This window comes from Metopolophium dirhodum, chromosome 7 (genome assembly GCF_019925205.1).
Source record: "Metopolophium dirhodum isolate CAU chromosome 7, ASM1992520v1, whole genome shotgun sequence".
Taxonomy (NCBI): Eukaryota; Metazoa; Arthropoda; class Insecta; order Hemiptera; family Aphididae; genus Metopolophium; species Metopolophium dirhodum.
In genome coordinates, this window is record NC_083566.1 from 22,256,274 (window position 1) to 22,281,866 (window position 25,593).

The 25,593-nt window shown below is 29.5% G+C and overlaps 1 protein-coding gene across 1 annotated transcript in view; it reads right to left on the reverse strand.

The window, feature by feature from the left end:
* LOC132948494 (rho guanine nucleotide exchange factor 17) overlaps window positions 1-25,593 on the reverse strand; it is a 78,506-nt gene that overhangs the window by 21,201 nt on the left and 31,712 nt on the right. Inside the window, exon 4 of the mRNA XM_061018983.1 lies at window positions 18,689-18,766. Within this exon, the coding sequence (XP_060874966.1) occupies window positions 18,689-18,766 (78 nt within the window). The remainder of the gene's footprint in view (window positions 1-18,688; window positions 18,767-25,593) is intronic.

The following is a 25,593-nucleotide window of genomic DNA, read 5'->3' on the forward strand; positions in this document are numbered from 1 at the left end:
CATGAGCATTTTATTAAAATATGATCGAAATTATTATTCAACTTGTGGACTTGTGTGCTTGTTGAGCTACGATCTCGTATTATTATGATATTATTATTATTAGGCTCGGATAATAATTACATTCGAATCATTTGATGCATTTTATAAAAAAAAAAAAATGACAACAATCTCTGGTTTACGAAGGAGAGATGTAAGAAGGAGTAATGATAAATAGACACACATATTATACCTATATTATAGTATTATGTTTCAGAAATATATTAGGAACCTAATAAATATTAAATTATTGTTAGGTATTATAGGTATACTTACTTTTGTGGGTGCCTAGTTAGCTAGTATTGTTGTTTATAAAAATGTAATTAATACAGTATTCATTTTAAAATATATTATAAACAACCAATTTCGTCTAAAAACTTTCTAGTTATCTATACATTTTTTTTTTATTAAAAATATTCAACTAAATTTAGAAATAAAAACATTTATCTAGCAACTAGGTCTAAGCAATTATTATCAAATCAACGCATTACGGCAATACGACATCTCAAATAATAGAAAATACGTGCATTTTTAGTTAATTTAATTTAATTTATTTGTTAATCCCGTTTTTATTATCTACCTTGACCCCGTTAGGGATTTTGATGTCATCCATAGTATATTTAAGCTTTCGTTTAGTTTATTTTGTTTTCAATCGCATACAGCATCCATTTATAAGTCACGGACACTGATATTCTGACGAACTCGTGGGTTATTCACTCTCGATACAATACTACAATAGTTCATGCCAGAAAATTAGACTGAATCATCCGAAAAACATTTGGCACCGCACTATGCCACGAGGAAATGTACGTTCAAATATCGTTCTTCTGGCACAAGATTGATACCATATACATTAATAAAAAAATAAAATCACAAAAAATCATGATTATTTATCATTAAATAATATCGCTTTGATTAGTGATTGCGAGTACTATAACGATAATATATTATATGCTACACGGCAAATATTGCGCCAACGGAAACATTTTCTATATACGTAAAACTCCGGGTAGTTTTCTATTCATATATTTTATTATTTAAAACAGTTATCTATACGCTATCGCATATTACGTAGGTATATATACGCAACAACAGGTTCATAGATTTCGAACCAATAGTTGTGGAAAGTTTTTATTAGTATACGTCTCCGATAAATAAATATTTTCGCTAAATTCGATCGATTCATGCAATAATTGTCAAATAAAACATATAAACATTTTTTTAACAGCTCCATTTAATAACATAAATACATTTCGATTTACAACCTATTTTATCAAAATTGGTAATGTATTTATTAACACTAATTTTGTATTTACACATACATCATAAATAAGTGTACGAAAACGTAATTTCGATAAAAATAATTTTTTATTTAATGGTTTAAGGTGTTATTAATGCTAATAAAAAATGAAATTCTATGACGTGTTAGAATTTACAACCAATACAAATCAACAAATTTATGAAATAACTATTAAATCAAATCTTATAATATGTATATGTTACCGTCAATGATGTAAATTAGGTAATAACGTAAATGCCTAGCTATTATCATATATTCCTAACATTGGTAGACAATATTATCGTCAATGCCTAGGCATTAACTGACAGCATATAGGCAAGGTTGTGAAATTCAAATATTTTGTTAACACATTTACAACTATGACAAGGAAATTACTTACATTTCTAATACTGATAGACAATGTTGATAATTTTGTTTAGAGACATATTTAAATTGGGTCAGAAATTTAATAATGCACATAAGATAAATTTAAACTTAATATTACATTATTAAAATAAATAAATTGAATCATTTATTTTCACAATTTGATGTACCCCAAAACTTTGAAGATACTATAGGCATGCGTGTGTACAAAAAATTATAATTAAATTAAAGTATAATTATTAATCAATTATTATAACAAATAATTAATCACGATTTATATTTTTTTTTTTTTTTTTATTGGGTAACCCGCGGCAACATAGGCTATTGGGTGTGGGGGAGGGCACTGTAGGTTTTTAAATTACGATTTATATTGTAAACCTACTATATAGATGATATATGTATCCGATAGACGGCTATTTTTCACTTAAAATGTAGTAGTAAAAAGGATGTTATTGTTACTTGTTAGTATTGATTATTGATAAATCGACTTTACAACGCAAGGCCGTTTCTAATTATTAAAATTTACAAATACATTATTTCTAATTTCTTTATGCACCAGTGCCTGAAAATAATGGACATTAGATTTATTTCCTAGTCAATATCGTATACTGTCTAATTTGATATCGGAAATATCATTATTGACTAGGTAGTCATTTACGTTAATTCCTTAATTTACATCTTTGCCGGTAACATATACAAGTATAAAACTATAAAAGCATTCAATATGCAGATACTGCAATTTATAGTGTATACCCAACACACCTATATATTTTTTTATTATTATTAATAGTATAATATATTATAACAATGTTTCAAAACAAATATATATATATTTAATTATTAAGTACCTAATAATGTTACATGACGTTAATGGTGTTCTGTCTTGAAGAGGAAGTCACTTATTAGCTTATAACTTATAATTCATTCGCGTGTTGTTCATTACTAGACACTTTTGAACTAGGCATATTACACCTACACGTGTAATTGTTAATATTGAGTTCACAAATCAAAAATACTTTTGTCTTTTACCAGTTACTATAGTATGTTAAGATAATAATATCTACTGTTGACGTAGTTATGGAAATTTGGTCTGCGGAGGAATATTATTTAGAGTACGTGCATCATGCAGAGATCGATAGGGATCAGCACACACACACACACACACACACACACACACACACACACACACACACACACAGATTTTGAATACCGGATAGTTTAAATCAAACCATTACTTCAAAGAAAACATATACTTCGATGAACATATTCTTTTTTTATAGAAGAACACATAAAAAAACGTATACAATAATACCTCTTTAGTTATAAATTATTTTATAATATATTTACATGATGCATAATAGGTACCTACGGATAACTATAGAATTTTATTATATATTATATATATTCACATTTCATATTTCACAAACAAAATTAAATTAAATTAAATCCAAGTACTAAGGTTTATTTTCCAGTATTAACACATCTTCAAAAATTATGCAGAAGCATAACTGCAAATTGTGTTACTTAAAAATCATGAAATTTTTTGAAATATCTAATTTATACGTTTATTTACATAATATCTGCATATGCGAGTATAATAGGAACTTATAAATACATGAACTCGGGTTAGAATAGGAATTACCTAGTACCAAGTAATATTTTTTGAAGAGATATAAATTATCATAATACACTATATGAATTTGAATATTTGATAAGGGTTTATTAGTTTTTGAATAAATTTTAAAAATGAAAAAACATGTAGGTACAACAATAATAATGAACATATATTTTAAAACTACATTTTATTTGGAACATAGAGAAACGAGAATACGAGATTGCAATATTATCATGTAAATAATAGCTTCAAATTTGAGAAGTATTCAATAGACTTGTCTTAACCTCATAGTTGTTTTTTTAATTTTAGAAAATGACTTAAGGGGATTCGATACTGTGATTTTCTGTTTTTGTCTAACACACGCGTGACTTGTATTTTAGACGTGTTTTTTGCCAAACATACCAATTTATCTAAGGAATTGATAAGAATTCTCAAAATAGATTTGAATTTGTCGTCAAGTCTATTTGAAATTGACTTTCCCACATTTTTGATATAATCCGCCAAATTTCTAAAAATGTCATATTAAAAAAGAGTATTTAAAAATTGTTATATTTCAATTTTTGGAGAAGTTAAAATCAAAAATTCAAAAATGTGGGAAAGTCGATTTCAAGAAGACTTGAAGACAAATTCAAATCTGTTTTTAGAATTCTTATCGCTTCATTAGATCAATTGGTATGTTTGGCAAAAAACACGTCTAAAATACTATGTCGCGCGTGTGTTAGACAAAAACAGAAAATCACGGTATCGAATCCCCTTAACTGTCCGTTAGTAAAGTGAACAATTTGACGATTCGCCTTATATTCTATGACTAAATCTAAGTTATATGTAATCTTACCTATATGATATAATCTAAAAGTGATATTTTGTATAAGTTTATAGTTTTGTACAGTTCAACAACTGACTATTTATTGTGGGCTGTGGGAGGCTTAACTTTTACAACAAAAAAGATAAAAAAAATAAAAGACAAATTCTTATTTTAGTTGATATGAATCAAAGGTAATCTTATGTAGGTAAAAAAAACAATTTTACTTGCTTTTATAAATTGCATATAATATAATAGCCAATAGGCATATCATTGTAATATTATATTAAATGTTTTTTTTTTTTTTATTTTTATAATTTTTATTTACAATCTGTTACAATAAAATGAACAATAAGTAAAATAGATAATAGAATAAGTGGCTTGAGGAAAGGACGGATTTAAGAAGCCTTCCAGTGAAGACACTTTGTCAAATATTAAATGTAATTTAGATTTTCTACGTACTAAATTGTTTAAAGAAGATTTTAAACACTAATACAAATGTACATTAAAGAGAAATTATTAACGTCGTTGTGAAAAAAAATTGTCGAAGGAAAGATTACACTATAGATTAACTAAACATATAGCAGAGCTGACATTTTTATGGTGTTTTCTGTTGCGTAAAAAATATATATAAAACTCAAGAGCCAGGTACTCGCTGAATCTCGAGAATTAATTTAAATTATGGAACCAGTGCAGAAAACTAATATTATGATTTTCAGTTATAAATTATATAATAACCATTATTTACTCATCTCGGAAAATGTAACTTGAAAGTGTGCAATTTAATTTTAGATTTACAATTTATAAAAGCAATTTATTGATCAATTTATTTATGAAAATACAAAGTAAAAATGCGTATTTTCAAATACAATTAATTAACACACGACCTAACTAATAAACATACCGAAGCAGTACTAAAGATTCTTTCTTATATAATATTTGTGCATATAATATATTATATTGTTTATTGTAATATACCTAAATATGGTTACGCAATATACAATTATAATATTATGTTTGAAAGTGTATACTACACGAGAGTATTTATTACTAGTAATATATAAAATTACTTAGTTTTACATTATGTTATATTGTTTTCTCAAATGTCTATAAATTGTTTTGTAAAACTTTTAGAAAATCCTTAAAGTTTTGTTTTCTTAAAAATATTCCTAAACTAATTAATATATAATATGATTTCAAAGCATTTAATAATAACACACAGCAACTGCATATTACACACATGGACAATAATTTAAGTAAAAATTAAAATTGTATATTAGCCGCATAGAAAGGTAATTTCCGAATCACCCTTTTCGAGACGGAATACGGAAATCTATCACCGTTACAGTTATACTTAATTAGTAGGTATTGTGAATTTCTGTAACTTAATATTAATGATGACGATTATTAAACCATTATTATACGTGCAATAAGTTAAATCAAGATGTAAAGCATAGGTACGTCGATATAATATAGGTGAAAAAAGGATTTTTGAAATTACTCTACAAATGGTTTCTACTATCATTCATAAACCATATATAGACTTCCCTCTTCCCTAACACATATAATCAAAAATAATAGCAAATTGTATGTAAAATAATGATGAGACACATTCGAAATGAAAATATTTTAATTTCAAATACAATTTTACGTCCAACTATACCTACGCGTTAGTTAAAATTTTAAAAGAGGGACGACAAGATTTTCATTAGTATATGACCATAGTAAATATTATTAACAGAAATAAGATGGTAGTTTAAGTAAAAATATTGTTATTGGTAATACGGCTATACGATATAATAAATTATACTAATATTCCGTGTTAATTGCATTGAACATCTATACACTGATGTTATTAATGAACGGCTTAAAAAATTAGTCAAACCTATGTTTTTGGACTTGGAACAACATTTTGTATGATTTGTTTCAAAAGATTTTCGTTGATATTTCAACAGCTGATACAGAGAAAATACTTTCACATTTTCTAAAACGACCGATCACTATTATAGTTATATATGTATCATGTTCATGTATGCGATTAACATGTTTGATAGAATCTATTTTATTGATTGAAATTTGATTCCTAAGTATATTGTTATAAAATATTAAAATGTATAAAGTATATTTATATTATAACAAACATAGTATTTAAATTTAAACCAATAAAGTATAGCTGATTATAACAAACATAATATTATATATAGGTACAAAAAGTATGTATTTTTTGTTTTATATCAGTTACTTGTAAATGTATAAACGAATAGGAAATACAGAAAACCATTCATATAAAATCGTTTCGGTGTAAAATATTAATGTTGAAATAATAATAATAATAAATTGACTGTCCGTAATTCGTTAAGGACCAAAGGATGAAAATCAATACAGTAGGAATAAGCATTAAAGGTTTACCTTTGTACGATTTGCTCAACTTTAAATCAGTGATCACCTAACCGATAGGTCCTAACGTATCAGTATAACATGGGACTTGAGTCTTAACAGCGACCGTGATAAACCTGCCAGCGTAAGCACCCTCGTCAAACTCAAAACGGGATAAAGATATCTGGAGGCCGCATAAAATTATTTCGAGGATTAAGTTTATGTTGCGTAATATATCATATTGTTATCGTTTACCATAATATGTGTAAACCGTTTATAAAAACACGTGTATTATTTAGATTTCAAAAATGTGTGAAAGAATAATATTTTAACGAATTTCTCCGTATATATTATAAAACAATAATATACTTGAGCCTTTTCATTATAGTTTTAGAGCCAACACATATACCAACGATATAATGTCAAGTTCACAGAGCTGCTGATACTATCTCTACATCGCTCGAAAACAAAGTTTATGGCACCAGTGTCTTTTTAGACGTATAATGTCAGGCTTTTGACAAAGTATCGCATACCAAAGCCTCCTTACATTTATATCCTTTACATTTTTGCCCCTACTCTCTTCATTTAAATTTAACTATACTGTACGGACCGTTACTTCAAAGTACGATACTGTTCGGTAACCTCCGTGGTACAGCGATATTACACATATTAACGCTGGATAATCTGGTATTATTTCATCTAAATAGGGTACCCCTCCCTTCCCCCCAGCCTAATGAATCACTAATGGATGGCTCTAATCACGTAACTCTAATTTGTATTTTTCCTCCCCCTCCCCCATTATCACAAATACTTGTTAGTTATTAGTATAGATTGTATGTATTCTTAAATTCTTATAAACAAAAATTACTTTATTATGTAATAATACGTCACATAACGTAATTATTAGTCTCATGTCCATATATATGCATAGTCAATTTATGTATCACATAAGGCATGGTTTAACATGTCTTATGTGACAAATACTTAACTATGCATACGGGCATATATTATATATGCATATACTATTATACTGCCCAACATTGAAATAAAATGTTTCGTATATACTTTAATAATATTATTATACTGTTTCTCATGATATATATACGCATGAATAGGATACGACCTACAAACTACAGATCAAGTTATAATAATCATTTAAAAAGCTCCCAAATTTGTGCAAAATTTAGTTAAATTATGCACAACAACAGCATCTCTGACGACTAACAATATTATCAGACCACAATAAGAGCTATTAATAATAAAACAGACCACTACAGAACTTTGGAGCCCTGTTAAATTTCGATATTTCCAATAATATTCAAATATAATTAGGTTAGCCTTAAAATGTAGTCAAGACTCGCGATGGTAGTGTCGAATACGGTGCGAGATTTTACGTATAATAATATATTATATATTATATTATCATTTTACTGACGTCTTCTCGTTATCAACCGATGGCTTCGACGTGAAGAATCAAAAAACCAAAAAAGTATATTCAAATAATATTGTAATAATAACAATATTTTTAGTCCGTCGCCACTGCGCGTTATTAATTTTTTTTTCGCTCGTCCGTTCGCAGCACTAGGCGGCTACGGCGCACGCGACGGATTGATTGCGTGGTCCGATTAAAATTTCGAATTTATTTATACCACCGCCAGCTGCTGTGGTATACGCGTAGTTCGTTCGTTTCCTACGCCGCGCAAAGGGGCAAGGTCGGCCGTGTAAAAGCAATAATATCGCAAGAGATGACTTGCGGCTCCGGCGACGGAGCTGTCTAGAAATAGACGGTCGCGGCGCGGCGCACAGACTTAGGCCCCGGCGGCGTCGGTGGTCAGGCGCCACGCGATTGCGATTATTATTAATATATTTATTACTATCTTAACGACGACGACAATAATATTACAGACAACAACAATGATGACAGTATCGTCTCGAGTGTCAGCTTACTGATTTTTCACTCACGAATGTCGACAAAATATCGTCCGAGCAGTTTGATGTTTCCGAAGCTCGTTGCTGTTTTTTTTTTTTAAATCGATATATTTTTATCGCCTCGGGGTTATAGACGAGAAACAATAACATGAACAAACCATACGCCACGAAATGAAATGGTTGTTACGATTACCGAGCTATTGCATGTGTCACTACAGTTATAGCTGTGGAGCGAAAATAACAAACAGTAATCACATCAATTTGAGGTATATATGTAGTACAGCATTAGCTCCGCGGGCATGGCGAATGTGGCGGTCGTCAAGAGTTTTTTTAAAACGACTGAACGATACGCGTACCTACATCAACAATAAATACATAACGATAAATTGTGTGCGCTACATTATTATTTTTTATTTATTATTAATTAATAATAGACCACTATCACGTTAATTGCACATTAGTTAGGTATTACTTATGTTGTATATTAAATTATTATAAGAGGTATGTAAGTTATACCTATACGCAAGTACGCAACATTGGTAAATATCAAGCTTGTATTGAGTCAAATTGATTTTCAATGTTTAGCTAAATATACTATACTGTAAGAATACTGTCTTTTTAATTTAAAAATAACATTGTTTTTACTAATGCACTATAATATCACAATCCCTCCTCTGAACTACTACACCTCACGAAATTTTTTTTTCTAACAGTATCTATATTTAATAATAATCATCTGGGGCATTGATTATTTTTTAGTGGAGTAGAATCTTATTACTATATAACAGCGACGGAAAGAACGGTGAAAAACTGAAGAGTATATTATGCGTAAATGGTGAACATCAGTTTAAAAATCAAAAACAAATCAGCCAAAATACCTATTTTATGCAACATTGAGTGTATTTAAAACAAGCTGCATTCCATTGTTTCGTACACAATATTATTATGTATAATATATACTATGTCCGCCATAATATGTCATAATATACACATTACACACGGAGTTCGTGTTGTAGATTATAATTTTTGTTTTAATTCTCTGGATACATTTAGGTCATGTGTACATAATATAGGTATTCAAATATTTTTATATGTAGTTACGCAGTGTATTATAATGTGTTAAACGTGTCGTTAGGTTATTGTTGCGTTGTTTTGTTCCAAATTGCCTGTAATATTGTAATACTATTAAGCCCGTGGGGTATGAGCATCAGTACAAAAAATGAATCCAAATAACATCGTAAACATTAAAATAGTAAATTTTATGAGAAAAAAAACAATCAAAGTATAACCTGTCTAAACGTACCCAGAAAGCTAGGGCAATAAAACGGTATACTATTTAGATTTTAGAGAAAAATAATTAATCATATCATATGCAATCGGCCGTCTAGAGGATTTCTTTTGGCACACATATGCGATAAACATGCTCCAAACAAACACTGGAACACACCTGCAAGATTATTTACATCATATTATAATTTATATAATATTACCTATTAGGGTTTCGAATTATAAAATAATATTTCAGTGAAATTATGAAAAATATAATATAATATGTTCCTTAATAATCCGTATTCTATTCCGTATCCTGTAAGTTATTTAATTTTCGTATTGATTAGACTAGTCGTGCCTCTAAAACAAGACTGCAAATCTATAGTTTTGACTTTTGATAAAAAGTGGTTTGAAGTTTGAATCTAAGATATTTTAAAGAGTTCTTTAAATATCCTACCTATATGCGTTTGAAACTAAAAACTTAAATACTTGCAACGTACTTTACAAATACCTGAAATACTATTTTAATCTCAAAAAGTTAAACTTGTGGCCTTATACAATTTTTTTAGGGCAAGGAATGACTGCCATATTTTGAAATGTGGCTGTATTTCATATATAAATTGATTTTAAGACAGCCATATACTAAAATATGGGTTTGTTGAATTATTTCATATTGTACCTGCAATATCACAAATTATAAAATGCAATACGGCCACAACTTTAAATATTGCTAGAACGCCACAAATTGAAAGAAGACAGTCTTGAATTTTTACTTCGGTGATTAATTGGATAAATTAAAATAAGTATACTGTCATAAAGTAAATATGGCCTCTTGCTTTGAAAATTAGCGAAAAGTTCAATACTGACACATATTTTTAGTAAATAAAATGATATTGAATGTGGGCGTTCTTGCAGATATTTTGTATTTTTTCACTATAAGAAAGAAATCATAACACAAAATATATGAATTTTGAGTTGTGACAGTTTATTCTAGAGGTGCGTAGTGATAACACATAGAAAATAATGGTAATGAATAAGACGTGGTTCAGGAATTATCTTGCTAATGTAGTATATAACTTGTTAGTTGTTATTACATATAAATTGGGTTATGTTAGGCTAGGTTACCAAAGTTTTTCTTTATTAATAACTTGGTGAGTAGGTTAGGTTAGGTTAACCTACCTAAAATATTAATAAAATAACGTAAAAAATAACGTATTTTATAATTTGAAATAATCATCAAACAATATTAATTTACAAATTAATAAATATTAAATATAAAAAAAAATGTATTTTAGTTTAAAATGTGTTTTGACATTGTTGTTAAGTTTAATTGTTTTATATAGATGTAGACATAAATCTGTAAAGCAACTTCTACATTGTATGTCAAAGGTATATCTTTGTTTCATTTAGTAAACATACTTTTAAAAATGTTCTCTCGCGAGAATAAAAAAAGATCATCAAGTGAATACTAAACGTGGAATTAAATTTTTTTTTTTAAATTATTTAATTTTTTACAAATAAAAAAAGTTATTTTTCGCTAGATTTTCATTTAGCGAGGTAGATTTCTGAAACTGAAGAACGGATTTTGTTGTTTGGGGTCTTGTTAGATTCACATTGGTTAGGAGAAGTGCAGTGAAGATTTTCAGAACTTTATCTCCAATCGTTAATTCACTACAAAGCTGTAAAGCTGAAAAACATCAAAAAACGCCCAATAAAATTTCTTTTAATTTTTTTTTATGTTCTGTAGTGAATTAACTATTAAAAGATAAAGTTCTGAAAGTCTTCACTGCAGTTTTCCTAACCAATGTAAATCTAACAAGACCCCAAACAATGAAATCCGCTTTCGGAAATCTATCTCACTAAATGAAAATGAAAATTATTTTTTGTGGGGCTGTTCACACAGACATTTTTCTGGATTCAAATTGTTATACCGCTTGGGTATGATATAAGTTAATAAATTTCTAAAAATTAAAAATCAAGACATTTTACATGCCGATCCCTGACTTGGCAAGCGTTTTTAATTTAAGGTTAATTTTTTATTCATATAACTAAAATATGAATACATTAGTAAATTAATAATATTATTTTGAACGACACTATGTTTTTATTTGTATTTTATATACAACCTTAACGCAATGAGTAGGTTACCTATTTAAATGAATCAGATAATACTTTATTATATAATAGCGTATTATATTATACTACCTGAGAGGCTGAGTGGTATTTTGCAATACAAGCCAGGAATATAACATGTTTAATGAGCTTCTGACAAGTGTCCAGCTTATATATACGTCAGTGATATACTCGTATAAATCAGTTTAAAAATTAAAAATGTTAATAATTATAAAAGGTATTTGGTACAATATAAACTATAAAGATATTAGCGTCGTCATTCGACGATAAACTTAGACGCCGAGTAAACCGGAAGCAATGTTTTATTTGTATCACAACATGACGAACATTCGCATAACAAAATCCCTGAATTAGTCCAATTATATTACGGCAAATTAATATCTACAGTATTGGCTCCATATATTGTTGTCGTTATGTTTTTTGTACACAACAACATATTTCAAGACGTAAAAATCTAAAGATGTAAAACGTGGCAAACACTTTCTTAACAAATCCGCGATGTAAACATTTTGCGTATATATACTTCCCGGCGGGCATAGGAAGTGTGGACTTGTGGTGTTATGCGTCTCGGTGGCCGCTACATTTAGGTCGATAAAATATACAAAAATGTTTCTTCTTTACTGTATTTATACATGAATATAATAAATAAATCAATCGTTTGAGAAAAAGGCAAACAAATGATGAAACAACACGGACTGCACCAAAAAAAGGCCTGACAAAATGTAGCTACCTTTAGCTAGGAATCTAATATAAGTAATAACATGCTCGAGCACGATCGTTATTAAAATGAATATTATGCATGTGTTTATCCCGCGCTTACGATTACCCATAGTGTACAGTCTTCTAATTTAGTGTTTATAATACCTTAATTATTAATATTTAAAGATTTAACAACTTCAAAAAAAAAAAAAACTAAACGAACATTGATGAGTTTCATGTATGCATCTGTTATACGAGACTGTCCAGTGGACATTATTAGAGCTATCGATTTGAAATTTTGAGGGTAGATTAATATTATAATTTCACCGTGCACTAAGAAAGGATTTTTCAAAAATTAAAGGGGTTAAAATCGGAAAAAAACAAAATTTTACGTGTAAATTGTATACCTGTATACGTAAATGGTTGGTATTGGTAAAAGAAAAATAATTAGTAGAAAAATTAGTATTTATTTATTATTATTGGTTGCCATTAATGGCAATTAACCCTGGTTATTCGGGCAAACCAGGTACAAGCTTGCATCGAATTTTTGAACATTACCTACCCGGGTGGCCGAGTTGCAATATTATTGCAATAATTTACACCCAAAAGGAGTTGAATAATCATAATTTTTTTAAGGGTTGCCATTTTTTACGGGCAACAAAGTGCACGGGATCAGCTAGTACTGTATATTACGATTTACGACCTAATGCTTAACCCGAATTATGTTTAGAGTGTATATTAGAGCTTGTAATATATTACTATAGTATTAATTAATTATACATAAGTATAACGTTTCAAACAATTCAAACAATATTTGAGTAACGTTTGACTTTTCTATAGTACCTATGTACCTTCCTAAAGTGTATAAAACTATAAACAACTCAGACATAAGATTGTGTTATATGCGTATACCTACTATTGTGTCAAACATGTACACAATAACACTTATTATGGCTCGGTGTGGCGCGGTGTTTGCATTCAGTCACGAATGTGCTCTACCTAACCGAACTAGTGTTCTCGAATGGGTGACCATCCTGGATTTTTAGTGACAAATCCTTGCCATACATACACACACGTGTTCAAACCAACAGTACCCTCCCACCACAGTAACAAGATAAATTTCAAATAAAAAAAAATAATCATTTAAAAGAGGTTGCTTTCAAAATATTATTCTGAATGGAACTCGATTTAAAAAAATTGGGAAAAATGAAACCACACTAAAACCAACATACCACTAGGGATTTGCGTAGCATATAGATATAACGTGTTGTTTAGAAAATGTAATTTTTAACTGTTTGTAATTACTAACTAGTATAATAATATGAAATGTGTGGTACATATCGAACTTTTTATGTTCATAATCACTGACAAAATCCATTCATTATTATAAGTACGTATACCTATGAATTGTATAGGTACCTATTAAAATTTTTAAATCGTCCTTATAAACTTAAACAAAAGCTTGTAACATAGATAAAACAAAAAAAAAAACATCGGATCAATCATAATTAACATATTAGAAGCAAGGTCAAATGTTTAAATAATCGATATATTATTAGAAAACAACTTATTATTCCAATTATTGTGGGTCAAAAGAGCTGCGAACGTCAGTGGTTCAGGCCAAACCGATATTTTCAGTAATAAAAAATGATAGTGTCTGATCATAAAAATGCTCAATTAGCGATGCTTTCTATGAACTTGACTAATAAACAATTTAATATTTCCGTTAACTTTCTAGGATATGAAAGCCGATAGTGTGAAATATAAGAAATATATCTAGATGACAAAAATAATGGTCCTATAGCGATTTGAGTTGAATGGATGGGAATAACATTGGTTAATAGTCCAAAGTGAACAATTATCAAAGATTGTAATGTGTTTCTTTTTTGTGTGTTTGTATCATGCAGAATATTTTATTAATCTTGGTATATATTTAACCTAACTATTTTGGATTAAAAAAAAAAAATACTGAAGACTGTTGAGTCAATAAAAAAAGTCAAGCTCTTATTTTGAGTGTAGAGACTATAACTCAGACTCTAAAGTTAGATACAACCAAAAGAAAAAAAACCCGATAAAATTCGGTGTTATTAAAATGGAAGATCTTGAAACCTTGATCGCGAAAAACAAAAATCGTGCCAAATCAATAATTCATCTAGATTCTTGATAGAGTTATCTTTTTTTTTACTATAAAGTTTATTAATATTTACATATCTGAAACATCGTTGTATAAAGTTTTAGAATTTAGTAAAGTCGATTTAAAATAAAATTCTAATACAATAGTAAATGTTGTCTAAGAAAGTCCAAGTATTCTTGTCGAGACGTATATAGGGGTAGGAATTATATATTATATATACCTATAGGCTATAGATATATAAATCTATAATATTTTTATACTAGGTAGGTAGGTATAGGTACGTTAAGTTCAATCAAACCCATCACGTGCATTTCAGGTATTTTTTAGTGTAGGTACTAGAAATCGTCTGAAGAGAACGCCACACTCGCATGTATTTTTTCCTAGTTACAAGCGTACAACACGTCAAATTTAACGTTCACAATAATCGATCTAACTCTGTTATTTTTAAAATTAGAGTGAATGAACTAATCATACAATTAAAAGGTAAGATTATTATCCATGACAACTATTAGTAGTTTTTATTTATATTTTAATTACAATATGCAAGTTATGAGCATTTTAAAACTATAATTTTTTATACATTTTAAAATCATCATAGTTTGCTTTAAAATCAATAAATTTAATAAAATTCCTCAGGATGCCCTTGGTAATCTTACTATTACATTGTGTAGTAAATTAATTCACTCTAATTTTAAATAGAACAGAGCAAATTGGATTATTGTGAACGTATAATTTTCTATGTTGTATACGTTTGTAGGACGGAGACAACACATGTGGGTGTGTCATCATCTTAACAAGAAATAGATGCAATTTAAAACATTTTGATATTATTTAGACGCAATAATTACATCTACACGCATAGAAACATTAGAATAATCCCATAGAGAGTGATGAGCAATTTAAAATTTGCATTTTGTCATTAAAATATATTATATTAGTTAGCTGAACATAATATACCTATCACCTATGTATATAAATTATATGTAATATGTATATCTAATGATTTATTTATGTATATTACAAAAATAAATCACAGACAGGAATTATTTTGTCACGCAAGAAATTGAAATTATTTCAATCTAATTATAGGAGTATTATACAGGTCAGTATACTATATCTATATAGACTATAATATAATGTAGGTAATTTCTCACTATTTAATATTTCTATGTAAGTACATAGGTACATATTATACTGTGTATGTCGTATGAGATAATATATTATGTAGTCACTGGCCACAACCAATAAATAAAATACAAATATTATGTATGTTGTATAGTACATAATATCATCATTATACTCAATGCTTCTGTATGACTTAAATACGGCACTGGACTGGGAACTTCCATAAAAACTTAATATTATACAAACCCACCTTGCTAGGAGGATAGCTATTTATCACTTAGCGTGGCATTTATACGATTATATGTTGTGTGTCGGCCCCACAAGTTTCGTTTGGGAAAATAATACTCGCTATATCCTCCTATTCTTCGGCGCTCTATAAACTGTACCGGAAAATTCAATCAATGTCATATTATGCGATCATATTATTACACACACGGTCGTGTCCCACGACAGGACCACACCGCGATGTTCACAGTCGTCATACGCAAGGTAATAATATAGGTATACAAAGATTGGAAAACAACAAAATACGACAAAAATGTACGTCGAACCCGTTGTGTAATTGTTGAGGGTCCCACGATGAAACATAAAATATGCTATGTAATATCATTTAAAATAACGTGGAATTAAGGAATCGCATTTCCACGTCCGTTTCGGTTAAATTCACGAGCCTGCAGGAGGTATCGATGGTGTAAACTACTGTGAATACGTGAACGCCGCGATAATCGATCGGTCGGGCGACGCGTAATTCTTTGATTTTGACGGGCCAATTTACAATTTTATTGCATTTTATTAATATAACGGTCCGCACGTCACACTATACGCTACGGTGCTGTATTTGTTGCTACCGGGGGCGATAAATCCACGCTGGAACTTTCTCTCTCCGTCTACGCGATCTATGTCGCCGGCGGTGGCGGCGTCGCCGTTGACGATGTAATTTATTCGCCGACTTTTACATAAAACTATTATTATTGTTATTAATAATATTTTAAACGTATTTATGTACACAGACCGGGGTTTAATGACTGTCGACGTATTAATAGTGTAATCGTAAAAAATGTATATGGATATTATTTATGTACCTATACATATATATTATAATGAATTTATAATGTACATATATCTATGTATATAAATAGAGCTACGTAAATAATTTATTATATACATAAAAAATCTCAATAAAAATAATGTTCCAAAATGCGTGATCATAATAATTCATGTTTTTGATTTGTCAAAAAAAAATGTGGTAGGTACATAGCAACTCTAAAACGAATAACTATTACCTACATTATTATTATATTTACGCTGATACAATAATAATAATAAATATATTATACACTTGTTTTGATACTGTTGCAGGACCTAACAAATTCTGACCATGCACCCCCTCAGGAGACAACGAAATTCAGTGGTAATGCAACCAATATCCGGATTTGTATGTTAATTGGATAATCCTAACCTACCTACCTAATAACCTATACAGTCTTTAACTGACATATTTTTCTATCAGCACCTAAACAAACAACGTTCAAAATATTAGGTACCTTTATCGATATGTTCAGAAATCCCACTATTGATTTAAATAAATATTGAAAACTGTAATAGTTTTACTCTGAAAACTTATCTACACATATAATATATTAAATCACATAGTACCTGATACCTATATAAATTATACTTCGACTGTAACTTATTTGATTTACCCGGTACTTTTTTTAAAAAAATTGTAGTTTTATAAAAAAAAATTTTTGATTAACAAAAAAATAATTTTAGTATTTTAAGTCATTTGTCCTTAAAAAGCAAAAAATATATTAAAATTGATTAAACTTGAAGAAACGTTTAGAATCTAATGTTAAAATGCTTTAAAGTCAATATAAGAACTTATATTAAATTCCAGTACTATATCGTACTGTATTATATTAACTGAACATTGAACCCTTTAAAAAGTGTTCTGGCCTCGAGGGAATTAACGGAAAATTGTATTTTTGAATGTCCTTTAAAAAATAAGGAATCGCTAGTCATAAAAATGAATGCCATCGGATACGTGGAAATGGCATAATAAATAAAACTGAGGGAGCAAAATACAACAAATTCGGTATCGGAATTATGTTTATGATTTAACCATATTTTGATGTGCATTGTTTCGTGATAAATTATAGTACCTATAATCAAAACTATTTTAAATAATAAACACAGGGTAAAAATAATATAAATATTAAGTAACATATAGTAAATATCAACCTTAAATGTATTTACTGAGAAGTTCATTTTCTGTAGGCTTACAAACAATTTTTATATTACATTTTACCATACAGCGTATTGGGGAAATAATTTAAACTTAACATTCCTCTTAAGACACTGAAAGATATACTATTTAAGTATAATAGATGTAATATATATTATATTTTATAGCCATAATTCTACATATATCCAAACAAAATAAATAAATTGTAAGCATCATATCCTAGTTTGTACTAATTTCATTTTTATTAAAGTTTATATATTAGTCAAACTTGTGTAAAATCATAAGGTTAACAGTAATACATTTTTTTTGGTAGGTATAGGTAGTTACAGGTATTATCTTTATTTTGCCTATTATACAAAGATTTAAAAATAATTGTTTATTTACTCATCAACAAGTAAGTACACAGGGATATGATATTATTAAATATATCAACATTGTATTGAGGTCATAGACCGGTTCATCGATTGTGGTAGTCGTCGGGTTGGGGTGTGTAGGAAAGGGGAAGGTTATATAATATCTTCTTTTATTTGATTTTGCTATTACTTTTTAACTATAATTATATAATATTATTGCGTAATACTTCACACTATTGCCTATTGAGTACTTGCAACTATGGTACCTATTGCTGCAGCTGTATTTAAGAAGTTTAAACTATTACTTACGTTCACTAAGGTGTGTAGAGATTCGACATACGAACGCTCCGTATCATAAAGCTCAACCACTACATGTGTTCTCGTATCCTGCAACAAAAAATATAATAAAAATCTAATTTTTAAAACACCGTCGTTATTATAGTATACACATTATAATTATTTATATATATATTATGTAAGTGTGTGTGTGCTTAAAACGAAAATTAACGTGAGTATATAACGTGTGACGTCTGGCCACATAAATTATTTTAGATCTTTTTTTAATTCTTTAACAACCGGCAATGATTTTCACTCCCTCTTCATCGTCGTCTTTACTAGACCGGGGATGGCGCGTGGCGGTAAAGAAAATGTATTTTTTGGCCAACTTCCTAACAAATGGCGTGCGTCTGGTGGCGAAAATGACGTTCGCAATAATAATATTGTCGTCACGTTTCCTCGACCGCCTCTGCCTCCATCACACACCCCGTCCACCCCTACCATCCCCCATACCACGACATCGGTAACAAACGCCAGCAGCGGCGCAATAGGTAGGTACACGATAATATTATACAAGACGAAACACGCGCACATATACGATATCTCCAAAGACTAAAATACACTCGACGGGTGCTCTACACCATTGACAACGGCGAGGACGAGGATAAATCGAAATTTTAATTGGCCAATAAAACGCGTCCGTCGTCCCGGCGTTTTGCGATGATTATGCGCGTAATTGTAAATACATAAAATAATAAAATATAGGTACATATGCGGATTGTTACCGAACACGATAGGTAGTAGGTACATAAATATATAATTATATGATATTCTAGTCTTTGCTAATGGGACTCCGATGAACGGCCGAGGGGAAGCAAACTAGTCGTTATAATAGTTATATAAGTAATACGACCCCTACACATAGAGTCCTCTCGTTGGTTTGCTCATTTCGTGATGACGTAAGTCCGGAGATGTCATACTATATAGGAGCCAATGAACCACACCCCGACCCCCGTTCATTACCGGGTAAAGTTATAACGACGTGAGAGGGCGATATCCCGCGAAAGATGTTATTTTATAAATAGGTACCTACACAAACTACATACGCGTTTCCGAGAACGGAAACAGCGCCCCGCCAGGGTTGTGGAGAAAACATGTTTTCTATCCGAAAGAGACATCTCAAATAGTAATTTTGCTCAACTATGGTCCATGGTCCATACTTTATTATGTAACCGTAAAAGTGTAAAACACCAATATTTCGTATTGGAATATCGATACGTTTGTAATTGTGTGTACTTACTAAACATTGCATTGTTTAGCTGATCACACGCTTAAAACACACTTTAGTAATAATATAATAATATCTAAAAATGTATCATTAGAAATATGAACAAAAATTTGTACCGGACACCTGTAATTTTATAAATTATAATTGATAATAATAAATTTGTATTAATATTTTAGAGCGGTATTCATAAACATATGTGCAACACAAAGCTTAATAAAATTTATTTAACCAACATTTAACGATAATCCGATTGCGGATTTTCAAACTAATATAATACATTAATTTATACACAGCAAGTATATAATATTATGATAAATAATTTAAATTAACACAAAAGTTAATAATATTATTTAAAAAGTAATTGATGAAACTCTTGTGACTTTTTACGGCATCCCAGCCTCTTTTACTCATACTATATGAATCTTTAATACTGTTAAGAGGATGTCAGCACACTATTTGTTTTCTCTCTCTGGCCCACGCGCAACATAGACAAAACGCAATTACGCAGACTCATTTTTTCTATGTTTATAAGTTATCTTAGGGTAAAATCACCCATTAAGTACAAAAAAGATAGAGAATAATATTTTTGAGGGAATGGCATATTGATTTGTCTGAATATTGTCTCAAAACAATTTAAACATAATTTAAATTTACAATAATTTTTTTGTTTATTTTGAAAGTCATATACAAAGTTAAATAACAACAAAATATAAAATCGATGTCATTCCCTCAAAAATATTATTCTCTATCTTTTTTGTAATGAGTGATTTTATTTTAAAATTACTTAAAATCGTAGAAAAAATGATTCTGCGTAAATGCATTGTCGATGTTGCGCGTGGGTCAGAGAGAGAAAACAAATAGTGCACTAACATCCTCTTAAGACTACTTGAACATTTGAACAATCAACAAATTGTTAACACTTAAAGTTCTTATCGTGAACAAATAATAATACCTTTAAATTGTATCGCTAAGAGAAAAACAATAAAATAAATATTAATTAAGATGTGTTGTGGTATGTACCTAATATAATATTATAGGTAATTACTATGTATAGTAAAATATCTTGTACATTCCTCTTTTTGAAATTAATTTTTTAACTGCACAATTTTTATTGTTTATATTATCATTTACAAATATTCATAAAAGCGTGGGTTTATGGTTGAGTTGTAGCCCACTGGGAAGAATTTTAATTTCTAATGTTTTCTTAATATTTATTACGTCTATTTATAAAAAATGTGTTCTCCAAATACGTCCAAGTATTTAAATTTTTTTCGAGAAATGTTTTAAAAAGTTATTTAGTTTTCTTCGAATTAAAACTCTAATTTAATTTTTTAACTTTTAACGGAAATTAAAATATATGTTATTCGTGTATATGAATTTTATATGATGAATACAATTTATATTCCTGTTAAATAAGAGGAAGTAACCAGGTAAAAATCTAATTTAAATGTATGTTGCACCCGAATTGAAAAAACTCTACGCACACCTTCTTGGTATTATTGCTGGAAACGAAATTAAAATTAATTTCCTAAAATAATAATCAGACGGTCAGATACATTTCTTGATTGTTTTCAAACTTCAATCCTTCTCCTACTACTCGTCCTCCTCCTCCTTCTCCTTCTAAACGTCTAAAAAAAACCATCGAAAGTACCACCCGAAGACAACGGCTCTTACCGGTGTGGCGACTTTGACGGCGGCCAATAGTTGTTGCGCGGCTGTTGCTGCGTTTTCGTTTAGTGACCGATCGTCGTCATCTCCGTGAACGGCGTTCGCAGTCATTACACTTCATGTTGGACACTTCGTCGTCATCGGTGACTGACGATAATGATATTCCATCGGAACGTGGTCGAGCGACATCCGGATTTTGTGAATATTATAATTTACCTACCTATTTATAGTATACCGGTACCGCGGTCTCGCGGTATTAGTTAGAGGGGCCGGAGGAATACTAAAATTAACCGGCGACGGATTTGCGCGTAAAAAATGAAATACGAAAAAAAAAATCGAAAAAAGCTCGACGCGATTACGCACCCCTCGTGTTTGAGGCAACCGACGCCGTCGCCGCTGCCGTGAAAATCTCTTGCCAATAAGTGTATTATACAATATATTATATTATTGCCATATTATAAGTATTATTATTATTATAAAAGCGCATATAATCGCGAGTGGTCCGACGACATCGACTGTACCACCTGCAGTATCGCCGACGCTGGTGCCGAGAGTGTATATAATACGTACGCCCGCGCCGACGGACGGGAGGCGAGCTGTAGACAAGCGGGCAGACTCGAGCACGCGCGGCTTACGTCACGTTTAATACACGCGCGACATGACGAGAGACTCTGACGGGCTATGTAACATTATTATTATTATACACGCGCGCCACACACACAAAATTATTATATATATATATATATATATATATTATTATTATTATTATTATATACGTAGTTTGCTATTTTGTCGGTCTCGTTGCTATGGACACGATTCGGATAAAAGTCGGAAAATCATCCATTCAAGGACTATATCCGTCGAATGGTGGTGTGGTACTAGTGGTGTGGGTGGTCATGGTCGGAGGGTGATGCCGTTTTCTCCCGACACACCTGTTGTGTATGTATCGGGGTGTGTGTGTAGTTGGAGGATTCTACTACCCCTTCCACCACGACACCCGTCGGGAGTACCGACTAATTCACGCACCACACATATGGTTACAAAAATATACGGTTTGAGTTCGTCGTTTTTATGCGATGTACCACCAATTCCTATGCGCTGTACAGGGTTTGGATGATAATTATCTGTTAGCATGTCCTACAGTATATCATAATATACGAGAGTTTGACTGATAACTTTATAGATACTCTAAATAATATTAAATATATAAAACCAACTTTTTGTAAAAAAAACTAGTACAAATCATATAAGTATATTTCCTTAGTGCTTCCCTAAATAAAATAAAAATAAAGCTGCAACTTGCAATTTATTCTCATTATAATAATTTAGAAATGGTATACAAAGAGAAGTGTGAGAAACAAAAAACCACTCTAGAACACATAATCTCAATGTTCAAAAACATAAGTAATGAAAATTTTATAAAAAAAAAAAATAAGGGCTGGCTATATGTGTAGCGAAAAAATAAGGTTTTATGGCTAAGTGTATAGTTGAATGTTGAAAGAATATTATGAGTTTGTGAAAAACATCAAACAAACTATTGCCTTGGAAAATGTATTTAGGTACCTATACTATACGTCTAAAATAGGTATCTATATTATATTATATATTAATATATGTTTCGATAAAGTCATAGTGTCATTCTAATTTAACGAAAACTATTTTCCTTCAGATGAACTTAACTGAAACAGTTAAAGCTGTTAAAGCTGCATTCGAATATTCAAGAAAGACGTTTTTTCAAAGATAAAAAAAAATTATGAAAATGTAAAAGAAATAATTAATACGCGTCGTAGAGTCCAAGTGTAAAAAAACCAACGATAGGTACCTATACAACTTTAAAAAAATATATATAAGAAAATCCACTCCAAAGCAAGTAAAACAGCTGCCATAAGAGTTCTCCACGAACTTATTCAGCAAATTTTTAACATTTTTCGCCTGACATAAGTATATCACCGACGAATCAACTTAATAATTAAACTTTATAAGCTTCACAGTATCGTCAATTTATTGAAAAACTGGATCAATAATGAAGAGTCTAATAAAATTCAGATAGTCATATTGACAAAAAATAATCAAAAAATAAATTAAAGTCCTCATCTAATATACCTAGTAGAAACGTAAAATCGGAATTTTAAACAGCTGTAGATAGTGAATTATAATATATAGTATTAGTACTAATATACCATAGCACTATAATACAAACAAACACCAATAATCTTCAAAAATTACGAAAGTAATTAAATAATTTGCTTGAACACGAGTTCTAGTTTGAAATAATGAAACAACTTAAATTGTTCAGTAATTTTCGTACCCAAAAGAACATACATAGCCACATAGGTACCTATAATTACATAAAAAAATATTTTAAATACGCCTTTTCAATTGTTGGACAACTTGGACACAAGAAATAAAACAAATTATTTTGATAAACATCAAACATTGTTACTCTAGGTATATCCACCTGTTTGAAATATAATACAAAACCATTTAAATGAAATAATAGGTAACCTCAAAATAATATTAACATTGATTATACCTAAATACTAGTATTTATAATCAATGGTATTAATAATTCTCGAAGATCATTTACAATATTAACTCCCTCGATAGTTATTACTTATTATATTAAACGATAAAGAATTATTATTATTATTAATATATGACGTCAATGTTATAAATATTTGACTAAAAATTGAAAATACCTAGATATATCTATCTATAGGTACCAATTATAGAAATAATATTGAACAAAAATACAAAATACAAATAATAATAATTAATACTATTTTAATTTTTTTGTATGTAAGTAAATGTGCAACATATTTTTCGGTTCATGATTCGTCGTCTAAAATAGTTCAAAAATTATTTATTTTATAATCTAACTTAAGAGGCAAAATATATCGAAAAAATAATCGTTATAATTAAACAAAATGCGTATTAAAATTAATGTTTGCTTTTACTTTACTTATTTTTATTGTACATTTTAATACTAACTAACCCATAAATTAACGAGTACCTAAAATATATTTTTGTTTTTTTATTAGTTAACCCGCGGCAACTTAGGCTATTGGGTGGTTTTTAAACTGTGGGGGAGGGAACTGTAGGTGTAAACACGTGTGTGTAGTTTTGGCAGAATTTTTAGTGGGCACCCGTGGGTATCTGCCATGTCCGGGTGGGGGATGGCTGCAAATATATTTTTTTAAGTATCTATTAGGTACATAATTACATACCGTCATCACATCAAATAATTAAACATAAAATAATAATGTAAAAATATTTATCCCCCTGTTTGACTGTATTAAGTTAAGTAATATTATTTATAGATATAAAACTTATATTTATAGAAACTAGGTATACAAAAGTTAAAAATTTGCATATTAGTTTGACTTAATCACAATAATATATACAATATGTACCTAATATAAGTCAGTAAAAAATAATTCAACTAAATTTGGAACAAATACATACAGACTTTGGTTTGTACCTATCTTATTCTCTTATACGAGGTCATTATAGTTACTAGTATATAAACACATTAATTTCTTTGTAATATTTTACATAATATTAACTGAATTTTTCATCGACAAAATTAATATTAAAAAAGGTGGATAAGTGGATGTCGCTCTGTTGTACAGTAGGTTACAAGTGGGTTACTGTAATGGATGGCGTGTTAAATTTGAATTCAATGATATAATATCATTGTATAAGAAAAACGATTCTGAGCGAAAACGGTCAGTCAGCCTATGATATTATTGTGAATAAAGTAATTTATATATAACCTATTTACGTGGAGCCTTGTTTTAAATTTTCAATCCTTAGCCATAAAAGTTAAACATTTTATACATTTTTAACTACGAAATAATTAATAAATTATAAATTTGATAAATGTTGCTAAAATTTGAACTTTAAATGCTTATAAAAAAAAAATGTGCCTATGTATTTTTAATATTTTTCAACCACTATTAGAACGATATATCAGGAGCCT